Source organism: Equus przewalskii, chromosome 3, assembly GCF_037783145.1.
Source record: "Equus przewalskii isolate Varuska chromosome 3, EquPr2, whole genome shotgun sequence".
NCBI lineage: Eukaryota > Metazoa > Chordata > Mammalia > Perissodactyla > Equidae > Equus > Equus przewalskii.
The window spans coordinates 76,774,381-76,796,351 of record NC_091833.1 but is presented as its reverse complement, the minus strand read 5'-3'; the positions used below and the strand labels follow the sequence as shown (position 1 = coordinate 76,796,351).

Sequence of the window (21,971 nt, the reverse complement as noted above, 5' to 3'; positions counted from 1 at the left end):
ATTTTCATTGGCTCTCTACTTTTATAAAATAAATTCCAAAGAATTAATCTGGCATTCAAGGCCCTTCATGATCTGGCCCCAATCCATCTTTCCAGGCTTATCTTTTACCTTCATAAATACTACATCTTAGGAAAACTGGACTATTTCCTGTCCTCCCAAGCACTCTCTATGCTTTACTGACACAGGGCTTTGGCTCACAATGTTCCTTCCATGGAATATGCTCCTCCTCCCCCACCTCAATACTTTTCTCTCATTCTTCAAGCTCCGGATCTTCTCCCATAGCACTTTCTGTGACACTTTCCAGTACAAATATCTTTTCTATATTCCCTTCCCTTTTGTGCCATTTATCACTTTTAAACATTTATGATAATTATTTGGTGTGCTCATCTTTATTAGATTATAAGCTCCTTGACGATAGGAAATTCGCCTTCCCAAGAAACAAATATAATGCTTTACCCCAGTGGGGCCTAGTAAATCTTTCTTTGTGATGGAGGAATAAAATGGAGGAGCTCATTTAAAAATAGTTTGGACCCAAGAGTTGGTGCTGACTCTCATGGAAGCAAAGGTTTGAATGAATTGCGGGAGAGGCAAGAAAGGAGAGAAAGACACTTGTTGGAAGTGTCAGGAGCAAGCACTGATGCTTTTCCTCTTGCCGATGATAGCAAAGTTCTTAATGGAAGATGATCCCAATCAATAGAGCCAGACAGCTGATTTATATAATGGAATCAAGCTGAAGCAGTGGTCTTCCTCTGCAGAGTGATGTGAAAGGGGAAAGGCTACCAGACTAGAATAACCAGGGGACTCCACAAGTCTCTGCTGGTGTTCATAAATATGTTCCCCATCAACAAACCACAGGAGAGCTCCAGAGAGCAGCCTCCTTGAGCCTAGATGCTGAAGACTGACGGTGGGGCTAGTGCTGCTGCTGTGTTTTGGCTGCTGCTGCTGCTGCTGCTGCTGCCACAGGGCAGATACCGCAGTGAGGGGTCTGACGGCGCTGAGTGCTCTCTGGGAGCCTGGGTCTGGCTAGGAACGAGAAGTTAAGAGAGTAAGGGCTGGGAGGTGGGCAGGACTCACCAAGGAGCTGCAAACCAAAACAAGAGATCTAGAGAGCACAAGGAGAGAAAGGGTGAGCTGAGCCAAGGTATCAGGCCAAGTGGAACTGGAGGAAATGTCATCATTGGTGAAGGAGGACTTGGAGAAGAAACTGTTTAAGCCACTCTCGCAGAATCTGTACGAGTTTATTGAAATTGAGTTCTCAGTCCAGGACAGGTATTATCTCTGTGTGTCAGGTAATCTGTTCTTTCTGTTGTCATTTCAAAATGTAAATAACCCTAAGATGCTTGCGTGATAGGGGGATATTTTTTGCCTTTATTTTCCTATACGGTAACAGCACGTGTGTCCTCTTGCAACAGAACTTAACTATGCTAAGTTTAAGAATTTGGAGTCTACAGAATTTTTTTTTTAAGTGCTAAAATGGAAGACAGGAAAAAATATTGTACAAGAATATTTTGGTTAATTGTTCAGAAATGAAACTGGGTATGTACTTTTCCTGATTTGATTATTTTGTCTCCAATCTTTTATTTAATTCACTTGCATGGCATGCAATTTTATTGTGTAAAAGCTCATTTTAAAAAATTCAGCAGAGAGCTTTCTGTATATTTTTAAATACGTTGGAGAACTGAGTTGTACAGCTCTATTTCCAACCAGTCTTCCTTTTCATGCTAAGAAAGAAAAAAGACCTTAGATGTTCTTCCGAGGGCTTACTTAGACTTCTGCTGGTTTATTTTGAAAAGAGAAATGATCTTTTAAAAATTCTCTTATAGTCAGTATGCTCACAGAAATATTACTTTAACGGCACAAATTAGTTCACAAAGATGGAATTTTAAGGATAAGGGGATGTTCTCTCAACTATTAAACTAAAATAAAGATTTTCTCTCATGTTTTTAAAATTCACAAAAATTGTCTAAAGGTGTGAATAGGCTTTCACATCAGTTATGATTTGCCTAACTTGTAGTTTTTGTGCTGAATTTAGACAGAAATGCTTGTGCCATTATTGAATTTAATATACAGCATTCCGTTTTTCCCAATCCATGCCTTTTAATACTTTTCAGGGACTTAGGAGCAAAGAGCTTAGAAATTCTAACTTCATTATGGACTTTTCCTTTTAAGGCACACACCTCACACCTCAGCATTTTCAAAAACACAACTTGTTATAATTCCCTATGGACTTTTCCTTTTAAGGCACACACCTCACACCTCAGCATTTTCAAAAACACAACTTGTTATAATTCCCTTCCTGATAATTGGCTGAGAAAGACTTCTAAAGTTGTCAAGAGGGAGTATTATGAGGAAAGTAGAACATCTTTAAAGAAAGTGCTAAGAATCCCTTAACTTCTATAACTCCTAATAAGCACAGAAATATCTACTTAATAATAACAATAGTAATATTTAATACCTTACCTGGCATATTTTGCTATATAAATACAAAACGTGGGGGCTTGGCATATCAGCAAGGTAAAAAACTTAATTGGTCCAGGAAAAAAAAAGAAATCAAATTATGGGGAAAAGGTTAAATGAAATAATTTTAGAAACTGTATTATATTCTAACCATCAAATCACTATGTCTTAAAATATTTGACTTAATATATTAGAGAAGAAGCTTACTTCAACATTAACATTTAATAATTGTATACCTGTTGTGATCCTACTGTATAAAGCTAATTACTCATCATGTAACATTAGTATACAAGGATTTTGAAAGAAAAGCTTATAAACAACAAAATAATCACAGTAATGTATATGTCTAATTTACCAAATACATCTTAATGCCTCTCTCCCACCACATAATTCACTAAGCTTGTTCTATCTGGCATGGAAAAAAATTTTTGTAAATGGATGTGATTTTTTTTTTTCTGGCATCCTTGAATACTGAGAAAAACACTGTGGGCTGGGGTCACTTGCTATATTTTTTCATAAATGACATGAATCCTTTTAAGATTCATTGGTGACATATACGAAGTTAGTTTCTTCAAGGTTCAATTTTCTCATCTAGAAAATGACCAAGTAAAGTAGGTGATCATTTTCATTAGTAAAATTCAATGATTCTGTCATGTAAGAAGCAAGGAAAAAATAAATTCCTCTCAGAGATAAGGAAGAGAAGGTAATATTGTGATATTCCAGATAAAAGTTAACATTATAAGTCACATTAGTTCGCTCATTTTTCACAACTCTCCTCTATATCATATTCATTAATTTGAGAGCACTTTCCCCAAATGTAACACTCCTTTACAATCATTTCAGATACATTTAGACAGAACAGTAATTTTTTTTTTTTTTTTTTGAAGATTTTATTATTTCCTTTTTCTCCCCAAAGCCCCCCGGTACATAGTTGTATATTCTTCGTTGTGGGTTCTTCTAGTTGTGGCATGTGGGACGCTGCCTCAGCGTGGTCTGATGAGCAGTGCCATGTCCGCGCCCAGGACCCGAACCAACGAAACACTGGGCCGCCTGCAGCGGAGCGCGCGAACTTAACCACTCGGCCACGGGGCCAGCCCAAGACAGAACAGTAATTTAAAATAAAGTCAATGTAATGCTTGATAGTCCTAAATCTTTGGCCATACTTCCTTACTCAGAAAATGTCCATTGATAAAAATCAAACAGGTCATATCACAGTTGTGGAGGCAGGCAACTCCAGATTTTGAATGTGGCCACCTTCAAGGAGAAGAGAGATGCATAATTACGATTTCCTCTTCATATCCTACAATCCAGCAGTTCTTAATTTGCGAGAATCACAAGTCTAGAGTAATCAAATTCCATTATGCATTTTTCAAATTAAAGAAGACATCTTTAAATAAGTCAGACTTTCCATTTATCTGATCAGAGTGTCTTTTGCAGGGGTCTCACAACGCGATCATTGGGATTTACTGTTGATTCTTTACCTGGTTGATGTCAAAACTCAGCTATCAGAAAGCCCATCTCTCTGTAGTTTGCTAGCATTTACACTGAGGATTTCCTGGCACCTCTGTCTCCTCCCACCTCGGAGTTTGCATGGTCATTTCTCCCAGGGATTAGCTTCCCGAGCCTAGAACATCATTATCACTGGCAGTTAAAAGCAGCATCTTCTGAAGGAGGGAGGAGCTCGATTATGTGTGGGCCCCAGAAAGCGATAAGTCACTTGCGAAATAATAAGAGTGCAAAGGAATTAAAGAAATTCTGAAGGACTTGAAACAGCATGTAAACCATTAGCCAAAATCGAATGGGAAGTAGCAGGGCATGGTGGAACGGACTTTGGAATGCTTGGAATCAGACAAACGGGTGTGACACCTGGCTCTGCTCTGCCCACCTGCCAGCTGTGGGATTTGGGGCAAGATAATTGACCTCTATGGCCTCAGTATTGACACCTCTGAAATCGAAATAATAACACCTACATCTGCACATAGTGCCGTCCTGTTAAATCCTAACAAGGAAAAAACAAACATGATAAATTATATTCCAAATAAAATAAAACGTAGGGCTATATTTTTAAATATACAAAAAACATATATTTGCTGTGAAAATTTATGCTGAAATATATGTACACAAATAGTATATATTGTAATAAATATTTATAATAAAAATAAAATATACCAAAAACATATATATGTATGTTTACTAATATATAATGAAGAATTTATATATATTATATATTTTATAAATAAAAATTGTATACATTTTCAGATACAGATTATTTTTAAATACAAATATTTAGAAAAACATTTCCATTCATAGATATTAATTTGAAAATAAATGGCATTTGCCAGAATTACAAAAACAATATGGATAAATTCTCCATACATATTACATTTTGATGCCAGAATGGAACTTCTCTGTGAACCAGAGAATCTAACAAGTTTGTCAAATCATTTACAAAAAGAATGCTAACAATAACAGTGTTAAATAAGAATAAGTAACAAGAAAAAGAAACAAAATACCAGACACTGGAAGCCCTTTTAAACAACAAAGATTTATTGTGCACACACAGTTCTGGAGGCTGAGAAGTCCAAGATCATGGCACCCACAGATTGGGTGTCTGGTGAGGACCTGCTTCTTCATAGACAGTCGTCTTCTCCCTGTAACCTGCCATGGCAGAAGGGGCAAGGGACCTCTTTGGGGTCTTTTCTTTTTATTTTTCTGGGTTTTTTTTATAAGAACACTGATCCCATTCCTGAGTACTTTGCCCTCACGACCTAATCATTTCCCAAAGGCCCCTCATCCTAATACTGTCATCTTGGGGGTTAGAATTACAACATATGAATTTTGGGAGGACACAGCATTCAATCTGTAGTACCCAGTATAGCCCCAAATTTGATTTTATAAAAATATCTCTAGAAGAATATTCTTGGAAAATTACTTTTTTGATGAAATCAATAATAGCATTCTCAACAACCCCAAGACATCATCATACATTGTAACATTCTCAATGAGGCTTCTTATCTTTGATATCTCATGGTAATTTTTTCCTATCATTTAATTTCAATGATGAAAACAATTATATAACACTAGAATCATAAAATAGCAGTCATTTATTTATTTAAAGCATTTCTATGCAGCTTACTGGTGAGCTACTGTTTTTCCTCTATTCTGCCAAATTACATTGGTTCAATTGGCCGATCTTCTTTCCATTTAGCCTCATGAATAATAGTGACTATATTACCATGTTTATAGAGGCAGTTCTTAATGACAGTGTTTATTTTGAAATTAAAAGTGCAAATAAAAGGCTGGCATGAAGTTAAGATTGTAATTCTGAGAATGCTAACTAAAATATTAAAACTGGAGCAGGTTCATTCTGAAATTCCCCGGGTCTACAGATATCACTAAACAATAATTACGTAACGACACCTCTGAAGTTTCTGAAACCAATTCTCTAACCTTTTCACTCTATAAACACATTTCTGTTTTAAGACAGTGTGATGTTTCCACTTTGCCACTGCCCTAATGTGGATATGGCCATTTAATTTCAGCTGGCAGCAGAGCTCAAGCATGGAAATCAGGGATTGGGCCCACTCCAGCCTGACTTCTTTGGCTCTTGGCTAAGGACAATTCTTGGAGCCTCCTTGGCTCCAGAGGACGCTATTTGGCCAAATTAAGGAGGCTGTACTGTCTCTGTGTCATTGTCTCAAAGAATTAACTTTTAAAGCATGGTTTTTTATTTTCTTAGTTTAGTGTTAGTGGGACAGTGACCACCAACGCAAGAAAACTTGATAACTGGTAGATCTTACCTTCTAACCAACTCCTTCCCCATCCACCCTGCCCCACACCAACCCCAACCCATTGTTTATGGAATAACTCAAGAAAACTTTCTGAAAATTAAAGCTCAGCCTGTCTATTCACTTGAAATCCTTCAGTGACAATCCTCCCTCCCAACCCCCCTCCCCTACATAGCTTTCAGGATAACATTTGAATTCCTTAGCCTTGCATTCTAGACCCTTCAGGAACTAGCTCTTGCCTAACCTGCTTCCTACCTCACACTTCATGTCAACAACACCAAATACTTGTAATGACTCAGAAGTGTCAAGTATTTCATGCTTTTGTACACATGCTGATCCAGAACTCCCTTTACTCCTTTCTTCATTCTGCTAACTCCCCCTGCTCTCTACAACTCAGTGACCTTCTTCAGGAAGCTCTCTCTGACGCTCAGTCAGGGGAAGATGTTCCCCAATCCATGTTCCTATTTACCTTATCCTGCCTCATTCACAGTGCTGTGATCACATCTTTTCTTTCTGAAGCCCCCTCTCCCTGTAATCTCAGTGACAGCAGGAATGGGGCCTTACGGGAATTCATTTTTTCAATGCCTAGCACAGGGCTTTGTGCAAAAGGGGCACTCAAATATTTATTGAATTAATGAACTAGTGGGCCTACAGTCAATTAGCTGGTTATCACAACATGTAAGTGTGGCAGTGGAATTTGGTTCAAATTACATTTTCCTACAGTATCCAGTTATATCTCCATATCTCCCCATCTCCATCCTCTCCCACCCCCTAAGCAGCTAGTGAGACAGCTAACCAGAACAAGAATATTGTCCTCTAAGGTAGAGCCTTTGTCTGAGCCAACACAACATTCTCCTAGTGGAAAGAGCTGCCCCCAAAATCTTGTCCATGGTAAGTATGAGAATCAACTGTGCCTCCACTTCAGCACACCAGCCTAATGGCTTCTCGTCTAATCCTTTCCTCTTCCCAGAGCTAACATCTAGACCGGTGGAGATGGACCTGTTTTTAGGCTGGAGAAGTATACATGGACAGAAACTTTTCATACAGCATCAGGAGGCTCGCAGACTGAGCCGGTTTACTGACCCCAGGTTAAGATCTGCTCTAGCTCTTCCTCAGGACATGCCCCACGTCACTCACTCTGTCCTCAAAATATGCAATCCCTCCTCTTCCAGACTCTTGGAATACGTCATCTAAATCACAGCCTCTCTTCCTATTTCTTTTTTTTAATCCTACCTAACCCAAGAACTGGCACAGCATGCACTTACGGCATGAAGGAGTCCTCTGCAAGCTGCCTTCTGCCCTCACCATTCTAGAGAAACCGCCCTCAGGAAAGAAATCAATGATCATCCCCAAGTCAGATTCAGTGCCAGGACTGAACTCTGCTTTACCCAACGAAATGACTTCGCAGGATTGTCTCCAAATCTTTGCAATTTTCTATCCTCCTTGATTTCCATAGCATTGCACTGTTGAACTTGTCCCTTTTCTGATGGTCCCTTCTCAGACCTCTCTGCTGGCACCTCTTTCTTCTCCACCCTGTCTCATCTCGTTCATCCTCTCTTTTCCCTGTAAAACTAGTCTTGGAAATGTATCCACCCAGAAAAATCCCAAGTCCTATCTCCATTCCTTCACTATAACTGTCCATCTCCAACTCTTCTGAGAGAGTTTGTGGACACATCATCTGTTGTCAAAAACTAAATTCATTATTCCACCTACCCACCTCGCCCTCCATACTTTCCTACTTTGGTTTCTGTGCAGCATTATTTCCATACAGTGTTGTCAATGCCTCATTTGAAACTTACTTAGATTTGCCACTTCTATTTCCATTGCCCACATCCTATGCCTAGATTACAACAGCCTCTTAAACAAAATGAAATACTTTAACTATTACTATAAACCGGGCACTATCCAAAGTCATTTATATACTTTATCTACTTTCATCTTTACACCTTGTGAGTTTGTATCACTCTGATATCCACTTTACAACATGAGAAAACTGAGGTTTAATCTCTCTAGAGATTACGCAATTTACTTAGATCACACTGTAAGAGGTAGCGTCATGATTTGAAGCCAGAATGTCTAACACCAGAGCCATCTAAGCTTCAGTGCCTCTTCCAGGGTCCTCCAGTTCCTCTTTCTTTTCTTCTTCAATGTTTCCTGTGCATCACTGCTTCCAGAAAAACACCCCTTTAATGGGGTGACATTTTATTAGACTCTTGTTCAAGGAGAGAGGAGACTTAGTGAATACATTACTGTATAAGCTTTCACTGAACACTTGACACAGTGTCCTCTTCTTAGATTTGCTCAGACTCCCTTCTCTAGGGGACTGAACTCAGCTCTATCTTCAACCCTTAGGCTCAACAGGTTGCCTTAATTTCAGTAGCACCTGCACCTTCAGAGGATAATTACTCCCTTCACTAGCTCCAATTCTGTAGTCCTCACTGTCCAGGCCAGCCGCCCCTCCCTCCCGCCAGAGGAGGGGATCCAGACATTACAAGTCCACCGTGGTTTCTGTCACTTTTCAAATCCGGACTCTTTGAAAACATTTCACAACCTTCTCAACCTAGTTAATCCTATTGCCCACCATATCCTAACACTAATGAACCTGTGCAGTGTGCTTTCTTTCACTCTGCGTGGTCAAGTTCAGCTTCTATTGTCCATCCATTCCCTCAGGCTGACCTTCATCTAGAAATGCCTTCAGTATCATACCTGCCTTTCCAAACCGGACTAATTTTAAAGCCCCGTCTCAAATTCTATTTCTCCACAATTCCTTTCTTAACTATTCCAGTCCTCTCCCTTCTCAGCACTCCTGTTAAACCTATAGTCTGCTTCACATTGTTTGTCTATCAGTATGATTATATTGTAATATACTGCTTTCTATCTTCTTGATTAGGAGGGCATGCCAAAGTGGTACTTTCCAGAATCAAAAGAGAGTCTTCCCAAAAGACAAATTCCAGCCTCACTCTTAGAAAACAGAACCAGCTTGAAACTCTCTAAGTGACATCATACATCTTGAAAAAAGTTTGACATTCAAACGGCACCTGCCACCTCTTTATAATATACATATATACCTTTAAAATATATATTTTATATGGCTCATGTGTTTTAGTCTTGTCTCCTCAACAAAACCATAAGTTTCTAGAGGGCATGGACCCTCTCTCATATTTGTACCCCTGTGGCATCTATAATAGTTCCATCAGGCAAATAGCAAATACTCAGTAAATATTTCTTTATTAACTCATTGATAATTTTCAATTCCAGAGCTCTAACATCAAATATTGATTCTTTGGATGTGTTCATGTGAGACCAAAGAGTGATTTTAAGACCAGGAAATTATTTCCTTCATTTTGTTCACATAAAATAAGCAATGACTTTTGTAGGGGAGGAAGACATTTCCTCTACCCACTGTGGGTTCTTCTGGCCAGAGAATGAACTAAATTCACATGAGACAGAATAACAGGAGAAAATTAAACAAAGCTTTATAACATGTATACATGGGAGAGGCCCAGGCAACCTGAGAAACTCCCCAAAATGGCCAAAGCCACTACATTAAATATCATCTCCAGCTAAAGACAAAGGAGGATGTTGGGGGTGGGGGGAGTCAGTTACAGGAGATTACCAGACAAGTACAATAAACAAGATGCAGATTTCAGTCCTTGCCTTTGGCATTGATTAAGAGTTTCTAGAGATAAGGTCATCCCCCTCCTTCCTGGTACAGAAAGGAAGACACCTTTACAGACGGAGATTTCCTTTACAATGTAAGTGTCTCTTAACAAAGAGTAAGTAAATTCTGCTTTTTCAGAGTCTCTTTCCTGTCTGCAGTTTTCAAAAGTAACCAACCCAAAATAATCCTCATGCCAAAGAGACATATCTTGGGGTGGCCAATTCCAGTCCCCTACACTTTCCCACACCATTCTAAATAGAGCACTGAAACTTTTTGTCTCAGTGGCACACTTTGAATACTAGAATTTTGGAGACACACTAGAAAGGATTAAAAATTTCAAACAATACCAAACAGGTTAATAGTAACTGCAATGAAAGCACTTCTCTCTCACACATCTCACAGTGGCTTGAAAAGAAAGCATACACAGTAGCATTTGCACGGTCACTCTTCAACACTGTGTTGCTGCTGTGTGAGCAGAACTGTTTACTTTCCTGACCTCACTTTCTTATACTGTCATAAATTAAAATTCCAACTTGTTCTGGTAAACACTTTGGCACTGGCTGCATGCTAACACTAAGCCTCTTATTTCCTGCCCCGAGTTGAACCCCATTCTCCACCACAAAGCTCGTAGCTGAAAGCACATAGCTCAGTGTTCTATCTGACAGACATTACTGTGGCAATACATAACCACAAGTGTAGCAAAAATAAAGTTAACACGTTGAGTAAATTTGGAAGCATCCTCATGAAGCTTCAGATACATTGGGGTTCAGAACTGGGGTGCAGATATAATGTAGGTTCAAGCTCATTATATGAAAAGGAGATACATAAATACTGAAAAGTATGACTTGAATAATTTATTATCTTCTAAGAGTTTACGTAAACTAAGTGTTTTTCTGTCTTACAGTGACCAAAAACGAAGAAGTACAAATAATTATGGTGAAACACTACAGAATAGGTTTAGATGAAAAATATGAAGTAACAAAAAAGTGGTCTTTGAACGATCTGCAGATGATTGATGGAAAAGAAGCAGACACTGTAAGTGTTATGTTTTGTAAGGGAGACGTGGGATCAATATGCTGGAGATCTTTATGTTCAATATCCTACTTCGTGTATTCTTGGCATGTACTGTGTTAAGATGCTAGATTGTTCTCAAGTGGTATGGTTTAATCTACTGGGATGATCTACTGGTTTTTTTGTTCTTTTTTTATGAGTTTAAATTTGAATTTTGTCTATTAAATTTAAAAGCATCTTTCCCAGGAGCTTCTTAACAGGTTAAACACAATCTCCCAGTCAATCCTGAAACTTTAAATATATGATGCTTCCACCACCACTCTCTCCCCACCCTGATTACCTCTGTGAGTTTTGGGGATCCCTTCCCTCATCTTCTTCAGATTTTAGTGTCAGTTAGCCACTTGATCCTCCAGAAGGATCAATAACTCTTGGAAATCCTACAGCCTTAGAGTTAAAAGGCGGGGAAGGGTGTATACGCCAATGACCACTTGATAAGTGGTTTTCCCAGTCTCTCCTTGAACTCTTCTACTGATGGAGAACTCATTTCCACATGAGGAAGTCCATTCCATTTCTGAATTGCCATACTTTATTTTTAAATTCCCTACTTACGTTTAACCAAAATCTGCTTCACTATAACATCCACCCAACAGTTCTAGTTTTGACATTTGGAGCGAACCAGAACAGATCCAATCCTCCTTTTACATAACAGCCCTTCCAACATTTGAAGATGATTATAATGTTCCTTCAAGTTTTCTCTTTTCTAGGTTAAATGTACCCATTTCATTCTTTAAATAACTTTCATATGCAGATCAAATAAGATAATATGACAGGACAATACAAACACTAAGAAGTAGCACCATTGTTATTTTTTCCCATGACCTTGCTTCCACACCCTTGACTACATTGTTTTTCCTCCTCTGGGATGCTTCAGTTTTTCCAGAATTAAATACAATTCTTTAGAATTAGTGTGACTAGTTTGCATTTCCTTTGATCTGGATTCCTTCTCTGTTAAACATTTAACTGAAATCTCAGGTCTTTTGTGCATGAATTTGTATTTAACATGGTCTACCATACCCTCTACTTACATAGAATGAAATCTAAATAAAGGCCCTCGATTATCTGGCTCTTTTATCTCTGTTCATTCCCCCTTAAACTTTATACATCCATAGTAGTTAACTACGGACTCCTGCAGCTTAGAATGCTCAATCACCTCCATCTTCCCCCCCATTCCTGGATTCCCCCTGGGGCTCTACTCATGTCTCCTTACCCCTCTACCCTCATTGCATTGTGGATGTAAATGTGTTGTAGCCATAGTCCTGAAAACTGTGATTATTGGCCCACTCTATCTCCCCTCTGGATGGAAAACCCCTGAAAAACTGGGACCGTGACTTTTCATCTTTTATCATAGCCTTCTGCCTGATACATATAAGGCGCTCAATAAATATTTGTGTATTGTTGGATGAATTAGAATTTAAGTTCCCTTATTCTTAATCCTACTAAATGCCATAGTCTCAGTCTGGCCTATGGTTTCCACCTATCAAATCTTCCAATATTTTGATTTTTTAATATTCATTTTGGTATGATGCAGATTTAATGAGCACAACATTTAGGACTTCATTCAAGTCAACCATAAACATGATGAAGCAGGCAGGGCTAAGTGCATACCTCTAGGTAACTGATAGGTTAGCATTAGTCCTTCCAGGAGTACCACAGCCAGCTACCATCTCACTCTTAGTAAACCCTTACCAGGTGCCAGGAGCCACTGAAAGCTTTCTCCATGTATAATTTCACATAGTCATCACAAAACCCCATGAATTCGATTTTATTATTACTCTTGATTTACAGATGAAGAAAATGAGACCTAAAGAGATTAATTGGTTTGCCCAAGCTCACAGAGCTATTTTGTGGTGGAGCTAGATTTTACCCAGAAAGGTATTAATTTACCCTCTTTGGACCGGTTGTTGAACATCTCAACATATGCATACACTCATTCATTCACTCATTCATTTATTGAGAATTTATGTTATGCCAGACCCTGCTAGGCCTTACTTACTTAATTACCTAGTCTTCATACCTAAATTTTGCCCTTAAGATCTTTACTGAAATCAATATATGCTGCCTGCTGTTATCTTGATTTATCGTCTAGGAATCCTATTTTAAATATGTGGGTATTTGGCATGACTTCTTGGTGAAAGTGTTACCAGCCAAAAATGGGGTTCTCCCACCCGATGCACATAAAAAGCCAATCATTATGGCATGAGCTTTTGAGAAAACAAAAGGCTTTATGGTGAGATTGATCTGCAAGGAGACAGGAGGCATAACTTCTCAGATCTGTGTCCCCACTTCAGGATTTGGGGCAAAATTTAAGAGGTTAGGGAGAACCCCGAAACACCGGCAGGACAGGCTTTGACTGGAGGGCTTCAGCGTTTACGGTAAGGTTCTAAACATTTATGGTAAGTGTGGAAGGGGTTTAATACCATGGCTTCCTAGACAATGGGCCCCTCACTTCTGATAAGAGTCCAACTTTCAAGTTCCAGTCGTGTCCTTTGGTTCTGTGCTAGAGACAATCTTGGTTCTGGGGTCATTTCAGGTCAAGATTTTGTCCTCTGTGCATGCTCTGGCTATGTGACTTTGCAACTTTTTTGGCTTGCCCCTCAAAACCTTCTGTTGATAAGATGAAGTTAGTTTGAACTGGTCCTAGAGTGCCCGTGGTTACAAAAGCATGCTGGATTTCATTGCTTTCTTTCCTGTGTCCTCACATAGCATTTTCCTGACAATACATTCTGCCTAAATGTTCAAAACTTAGGAAATAATTAAATATATTATTGCATATCAATATGCTGGAATATTACACAGCCATTAAAAATCATATTTCCAAAAGAATACCTCAGAACACAATTGTTTACCATTTAGTAAGTTTTTTAAATGTCAGTCAAATACAAAACTTTTCTATAATTATTATCTCAATTTTGCATATTTAGTCTATCGTATCATTGAAAACTGAAGTCTGAACCTTTTTTTTTCTTCTCCCCAAAGCCCCCCAGTATATGGTTGTATATCCTAGTTGCAAATGCCTCTGGTTGTGCTGTGTGGGATCCCACCTCAGCATGGCCTGATGAGTGGTGCCATGTCCACGCCCAGGATCTAAACCAGCAAAACCCTGGGCCGCCAAAGCAGAGCACGCGAACTTAACCACTCGGCCACGGGGCAGCCCCTGAGCCTTGCATTTTAATACAAAAAACACATACAGGTAGTGGCTGGCCTGATGGTACAGCGGTTAAGGTCACACAATCTTTGGCGGCCTGGGGTTCGCCGGTTCAGATCCCAGATGTGGACACGGTATCGCTTGTCAAGTTATGCTGTGGCAGGCATCCCGCATATAAAGTAGAGGAAGATGGGCATGGATGTTAGCTCAGGGCCAGTCTTCCTCAAAAAAAAAATATATATATATATACGTATATGTATGTGTGTATGTATATACGAAACAAGCCAGTACTTTAGCAATAATCTCTGTGTAATAGGATTGCAAATTTTTTAATTATTATTTTCTTTATAGTTTTATATACTTAGCAAAATTTCTATATTACATTGAATTTTATCAGAAATCAATATCAAATTCACTAATCTATAGTTTCAGGAATTAATCATCCTCATCTCTTTTTTCTTTTGCCCACTTTTGTTATTTTTTTCTCAAGTTCTCAAATGTTACTGATGTCATAATTATTTTCTACAAGTTTGGTCAGTGCCTGGGGATGTATTTATCAAGCTGTCAACTTAAATTCCTTGGAAGCAGATTGCTGTGCTCTATTTCCTCCTCACCTTTTTGGCCTTTAATTTCATCCCACTATTGATTCTTCCCTTTCCCAGATGAAGATCATTATCTTCGATAGTGATGTGGATACAAAAGAGAAGTTGAGTATTTCTATTTTTCTCATCACTTTAGGTCCTGAAACATTAAAAGGCCAGAAGAAAAACTATAATATCCAAAGTGTAATTCTTTTAAAGATTCTTTTCTATGGTTGAAGTAAAAATATCCCAGTTGTTCTGGGAATTTCCACTTCTTCTCTCTCTTGGAATTAATCCTCGGGAGTCAGCATTTATTATATTTTTCTCAATAGCCATGATACAGTTTTAAATAGAGTAGTGTCGAGCCAGAAAATTGTCAACTTTAAAATGGAGTGGAATTGAAATCGAAGTCAATTTATAAAGTCAAAATCAAAATGACTGGGTATTTGGAGACTGACGTGGTGCAACAGGAGAGAGGATGATGTAGCGAAAAACGGGGTTGGGCTGATTGAGATCTTGGTTCTTGCCCTGGCTCTGCCAATAACTACCTGTATGACCTGGGCTTCACCTCTCTGGAAACTATTTTCCCAGCTATAAATAAGAGAATCCTGAATGACCTGTGAGATCCGTTTTTAGTTCTAGGATTCTTTTGACAGAAAGAAAGAGAGAGAAAAGAGGAGAGGAAGGAAGGAAGGGAGGGAGGAAGAGAAGGAATGAGGGTGGGTGGAACTTGTAGTCTATGTACAAGCATGCTCAGGCTTCAATTATTAGGCTAAAGGAAAAAAATAATCCTCTCCAAGTATCTCAAAAGCATGAAGGATATTTTCTGCAGGATAAGGAGCAAATGTCTCAGTAAGGAAACTACGTAAGGCGCATGGTTAAATCTGATGATGCGATGGGTGTGATTTCTTTTTATTGAGATTCTCTGCAGAAGTGTCTTTCAAGATGCTACGAGAGCTAGGAAAAAATTTGTGAGGTGTGACTGGGGGAGCACCGCACTGGAAATCCCATCACCCTTGTACATTCTTTTCTAAAAGCATTGTTTTGTTTTTTAAAAATTTTAATGGTGTAAAGCAAGGTGGTCTTAACACGGGTATCACGATGCTTGGGGGCAGACTTGGGAAAGGAAGTTATTTATTAAGCTCCATACTAGGCAGTCTATGTGATTAATCTCATGTAAACTTCATAGCAACTGTATCTAAAATAAGAAGAAAAGTGAGGGTCAGATCAGATCAGTACTTTGCCCGTGGTTACATTAGAGATTCAAAATGGTTTTCAACTTCAAAACCTGTGTTCTTTTACCTGCCTCCTGCAAGAATTTTCCTATTTAAAAAAGAAATTGGCAAATACATAAGTTGTTTTTATATAACGTTTACACACTACATGGTAACAAATTAACACCCTGGTTTGGTTTGGTCTCTCTCTGCCTCCTTGCCATTTAGAGCAATGTTTACCTCTGCTTCTCTTTTTATAGGACGACTTCAGATCAGTTCAACACACATTTGTTGAGAACTTAGTAGCTGCTGTGGATAAGCACTAGGAACACAAAGATAAATAATTCAAAACCTCTGCCCTCAAGGAGAGTTAGGAGTTAGGCAGATAATGAACGTGAAAGCATTTTGTAAACTGAAAAGCACTTTATAAATGCAAGGCATTGTTGTTATTGCTATTAGTAAGAGTAATAATTATTATTATTTTAACATGTAGGGCCTAGATCAGGTTTGATGTCCACTTTTTCTCGAAACATCTCCACTAGGAGTATAGCAAGAGCCTAGAACAATCCAAAAAGAGGTAGTCTTTAGTAATTTGTCTGTTTCAGCTAAATGATTTAATTATCCTTGCTAATAACATCAAAGTCAGCAAGGATTTCCCCCTTCTACCGTTGGAATAGCGCAAGGGACCAACCTTCTAGTAGAGAAAGGAAGAAACCTTTTCTTCCCTCCAGAAGTCTGTGAGTTTATTCTCTTCTTCCACCACTACCCATCCTCTCAAATTTGCTACCCTGGGAAGACTTGATAACTGCACATTCTGAGACATGTTATTTGCACAACTGAAAAATCACAGATGCTTCAAAAATAATCTTTCTTGTTGTTCTTTTTAGAAGCAATATGTTTGAAGCAGGTAGCTTTGGAAAGCTCATTTGTAGATTTCAGAAGTATGTTTGATACTGATACTTTACAATCAATAAGCACACGCCAGAGAATAAGAGAATCCAGGAAATCTAGCTACTTTCCTGGCTACAAACAAAATCATGTCTCTCTTTCTCTTCTAGGACAATCCGTTTTTTGATCTGCACTTCAAGAAAGTGTACAGTTTGGAAGCATATAGTTGTGCTTCTAAATATGCCTTTGCTCGAACTGTAAATAAGCTGAATCATGCGTATCTTAAGAAGGACTTACAGATCGTGAACTTTGATTCTACTTACATTAATGATGATTCCATTTGGTCCTCCAACAACAAGGATTGCTTGGTTCTTATGAGAATATGCTTTTATGCTTTCAATCTAGTGTGCTTGTCCCTGTGTCCCCTGCCACTCTGAAGGGGTATACTATGTTCTTTCATCAGTGTTCTATGAAAATGGTTCTCTAGGCAAATATTGATAATCATGACATTTTTCCCCCTTCATGAGTGACTACCATTTATATGAAAATAAAGGGATGCTTTGTGAATTGCAGTGAAATGTGTTTTAATGCAATCATTCAACATTTGGGACTTTTACCGATGTGTTCCTTGATTACTTTGTAAGGAGTTGAATGGCTTTTCCTAAATTAGTATTCTACTAAAGAGTATCAAGAAGTATCTTGAAAGAACTAACTAAATGGAAAGACATCCTGTTTTCGTGGATAGGAAGACAATAACGTAATGATGTCAATATACGCAAAGCAATCTACAGATTCAGTGCAATCCCTGTCAAAATTCCTATGGCTTTTTTTTTGCAGAAATGGAAAAGTCAATCCTCAAATTCATATGGAATTTCAAGGAGCCCCAAATAGCCAAACAAACTTGAAGAAGAAGTATAAAGTTGGAGGACTCATATCTCCCGATTTTGAAACTTACTACAAAGCTATAATAATCAAAACAGTGTAGTACTGGCATAAGAATAGACATATAGACCAATGGAATAGAACTGAGAGTTCAGAAATAAACTCATACATCTATGGTCAACTGAATTTTAAGGGTGCCAAGTTTATTCAAAGGAAGAAAGAAAAATCTCTTCAACAAATGGTGCTTGGACAACTGGATATTCACATGTAAAAGAATGAAACTGGACCTCTATCTTACACCATATATTAAAATCAACATCAAATGATTTAAGACTTGAACATAAGATCTGAAACCATAAACTCCTAGAAGAAAACATAGGGGCAAATCTTCAGGACCTTGGATTTGGCAATGAATTCTTATGACATCAAAAGCATGAGCAACAAAAGAAAAATAAATAAATTAGACTCCATCAAAATTACTTTTGCATCAAAGGACATTATCTAAAAAGTGAAAAACAAACCTACAGAATGGGAGAAAATATTTTAAAATCAATATTTGGTAAGGATTTAATGCTCAAAATATATAAAGAACTCCTACAACTCAGTAACAAAAAGACAAACAACCCAATTAAAAAATGGACAGCAGATTTGAATAGACATTTCTCCAAAGAAGGTATACAATAAGCATAAGAAAAGATACTCTACATCATTAGTCACTAGGTAAATGCAAATGAAAACCACAGTGAGGTACCACTTCATACCTACTAGGATGGCTATGTAAAAAAAAAAAGAAGTGTTGGTAAAGATGTAGAGAAATTGGAACCCTGATACATTGCTTGTGGGAATGTAAAATGGTACAGCCACTGTGGAAAACAGTTTGGCATTTCCTCAAAAACCTAAACACAGATTTACCAAATGACCCAGCAATTCCACTCCTAGGTATATACCCAAAGGAACTAAAAGCAAGGACTTGAATAGATGTTTGTACACCAATGTTTATCGCAGCATTATTCACAGGAAACAGAAAATGGAAACAACCCAAGCATCCATTAATGAATGGATAAACAAAATGTGGTATATCCATACAGCGGAATATTATTTTGCCATAAGAAACAATGAAGCTCTGATACATGCTACAACATGGATAAACATTGAAAATATGCTAAGCGAAATAAGCCAGACACAAAAGGACAAATATTGTATGACTTCACTTATATGAAATACCTAGAATAAGCAAATTCAGAGACAGAAAGTAAATTAGAGGTTCCCAGGGGCTGGGAGGAAGGAGGAATGGGGAGTTATTGCTGAACGGTTACAGAGTTTCTATTTGGAATGATGAAAAAGTTTTAGAAATAAATGGTGATGATGGTTGCACAACATTGTGAATGTAAAAAATGCTGCTAAATTGTATACATTTAAAAATGACTAAAAAGGCAAATTTAATATTATATATATTTTACCATAATTTTTAAAAATAATGTAATATGCTAAAAATCATTGAATTGTACACTTTAAATGCTGAATTGTATGGTATGTGAAGTATATCTCAATAAAGCTGTTAAAAAGACACAAAAGGACTACCTTCACTCTACTAGAAGAAAACATGGGTGAATTCTTTTATAAACCGAGAATGGATAAAACTCGTAGCTATCACTCAAATCCAGAAACGATAAAGAAAAAAAATGATTAATTTAGCTACATAAATATAGGAAGGCTTTGCATGAAAAAAACTATAAATAATCAAACGACAATCTTGAAAAAAAATTGCAACTTATATAGGAATGTACTAATATCCTTCATACACAGAATGCTCCTAAATGGAGGGGTTAAAAAGACCCCTTTGAGCATCTTAGCATGAAGAGTGGCCTATAAATAGCATTTCCCACTGAAAAGAATGCTGAAAAATAAGTAAAAGACATGAACAGACATTTCAAAGAAAAAGAATTGCAAATGACACTCAAACATATGAAGAGGCGCTCACCTTGCCCATAAGAAGAGAAATTTAAATTAAATCTACAGTGTGATCCTGTTTCTTACCTATCAGATTGTCAAAAATCCAAAGTTTGACAATATTTCATTGGAAATGGGAACACAAATCCTCTCATTCATTGCCATTGGAAATGCAAAAAGAGTACAAATCCCATAGGAGAGGAATTTGACAAGATCTTGCAAAACTATATATACATTTACTCTTTGACTGGGCAACTTAACTTTATTTCTAGGAGTCTATCCCAAAGATACGTTAGCAAAGATACCAGGTTGGCTTCCTAGGCTGCTTGCTGCAGGCTGGGGGTCAGAGTGCTATTTTTGATATAGTCTGGCCATTGTCCATTTGTATATTCCAAAATATCTTGATTACGGTGGTAGTTACATGATTATATACACTTGTCGAAATCCATCGAACCTGAAACCATATGCAGAAGTTTAACTCTTAATAGATATATAATAGACATTTTATTTTAATAGAAAATAGCTTTTATATTTGACATTTAATTTTATTTTATATAAAATTTATAGATATGATTTATATATAATAGATATACAAAAAGATATATATATCTTATTGTAAGATGAAGCATATGTTAACATAATGTCATTAGGAACTGAGATCTTAAGGGTTCGAGAGAGAATATACAAGTGTAAAAATCAAAGAAGTTAAAATTCTGTAATAGTAAATTTAACTGGAAATATTACTATAAACTCAATAATATAAACTCCTTTTTAAGAAAATAAGCATGCATTTCCTGGGTTTGTCCACTGGGACCTTGAAGCAAAGGCATCATGAGCTTTGAGCATCTTAGCATGAAGAGTGGCCTATAAATAGCATTTCCCACTGAAAAGAATGAAGACTGCTCAGAGAAATTACTGATTCTAGGTCTGGGGCAGACAGTGTGCAAGAACATGGGACATCTTGATGTACCTGAAAGAAAAGAAGCTATCAAAATTGCTTGGAGTCAGTCAAAGGACACACGAGCCAACTTGAAGTAGCTCCCTCCGGCCTAAGATGGGACAATTTGAGCATAACAAAGAAAATGACTCTAACAGAATGAAACACAGCAAATATATCTAAGTCCATGAATTCCACAATACTAAAAAAAAAAAAAAATCTCATGTGTCATCATTGCAACATCTGAAAATTGATAAATAAAGGAAAGACTCAAGCACCTGTCTTGCCTTTCCTATAGGAACTGTATTTCAAGTAACAGATGATAAGGGGAAGTTTTAAAGAATTCCAAATAATAAATGCAGTAGGAATGATAGAACTAGAAATTTACCATTTTGCAATCTCTAATGCAAGAATCGATTTAGGCAACAATTATCAATGAATGCTGAAACCATTAGGTGGAATGTTATGGGGAACTCTATAATGGAGTGACCAGGCTGACACCACCCAAACCTAATGAGCAATCTTAGTATCACTAAAAGCGAGTCAGCCAGCCTTAAGTGCTCATGACATGATGTAGTAAGAAGCACACAGCACCACCAATGAAGGAGTCTTACCTAAAAAATGAACATGAATCTAATCAATCTTCTAGGTCTAGCTACTGAGCTTTAGAAAATATGGAGCATGAAGGACTAAGCTAAATGATGCCCAAATACATAATGTGAAATTCTACAGCACCAATGACTCAGTTTCTCTAACCAATCAATGGTGGGGAGGGGGGAGTTGCACTGTTTATTATTATCTCCTTTCTTAAGATAAAAGAGACTTAAGAAGTATAACATCCAAGTACAACATGTGGCCCTGGTTTGGACCCTGATTTGAATACATCAAGTATAAAAATACAGTTTTGAAAGAGGCAGGGAAATTTGAATTTGGAGGGCATTAGATATTAAGGAATGATTGTTAATTTTAAATGTGATAAGGATGTGGTGGGTATGTTTTATAAAAGTCCTTACACATTGGATAAGATAGTTAGATACTGGGATATTTACTGGTGATATGACATGAAGTGGGGATTTACTTTCAAATACTCCAGAAAGAAAAAATGGAGAACAGTTAAAAATAGGATTGGTGTAATTCAGTTATTGACACTGGATGATGAATTCATGGGAGTTATTATACTGGTCTCTCTACTTTGTGTATGTTTTAAATTTTTCATAATGAAACACTTTAGAATACTTACGTCTATCATTCTGAAACAAAAGTTGAAGATCACTTTGAAATACCATTCTCCTATAAAAGGAGCCAGAGTTCCTTGAGACTGGCTGGGGTAGGGAAAACACTCGATGAGCCCAGAACATCTAGTAGAGCCAGAGGGTAAGAAAGTGCTCAGGAAAAAA

The 21,971-nt window shown here is 37.6% G+C and overlaps 1 protein-coding gene across 2 annotated transcripts; it reads left to right on the top strand.

The window, feature by feature from the left end:
- The first annotated feature begins 912 nt into the window (after positions 1-912).
- On the top strand, positions 913-18,382 carry EXOC1L (exocyst complex component 1 like). Of its 2 annotated transcripts, none has more exons than XM_070614861.1 (3): positions 913-1,289; positions 10,811-10,941; positions 16,976-18,382. In XM_070614861.1, the coding sequence occupies exons 1-3, from the start codon at positions 1,169-1,171 to the stop codon at positions 17,240-17,242; spliced, it is 519 nt and encodes a 172-aa protein (XP_070470962.1). In that variant the 5' UTR covers positions 913-1,168; the 3' UTR covers positions 17,243-18,382. The 2 variants fall into 2 exon arrangements, with proteins under 2 accessions (XP_070470962.1, XP_008539367.1); XM_008541145.2 differs by having other exon boundaries at positions 1,130-1,269; positions 16,976-17,383.
- The last annotated feature ends 3,589 nt before the right edge of the window (positions 18,383-21,971 follow it).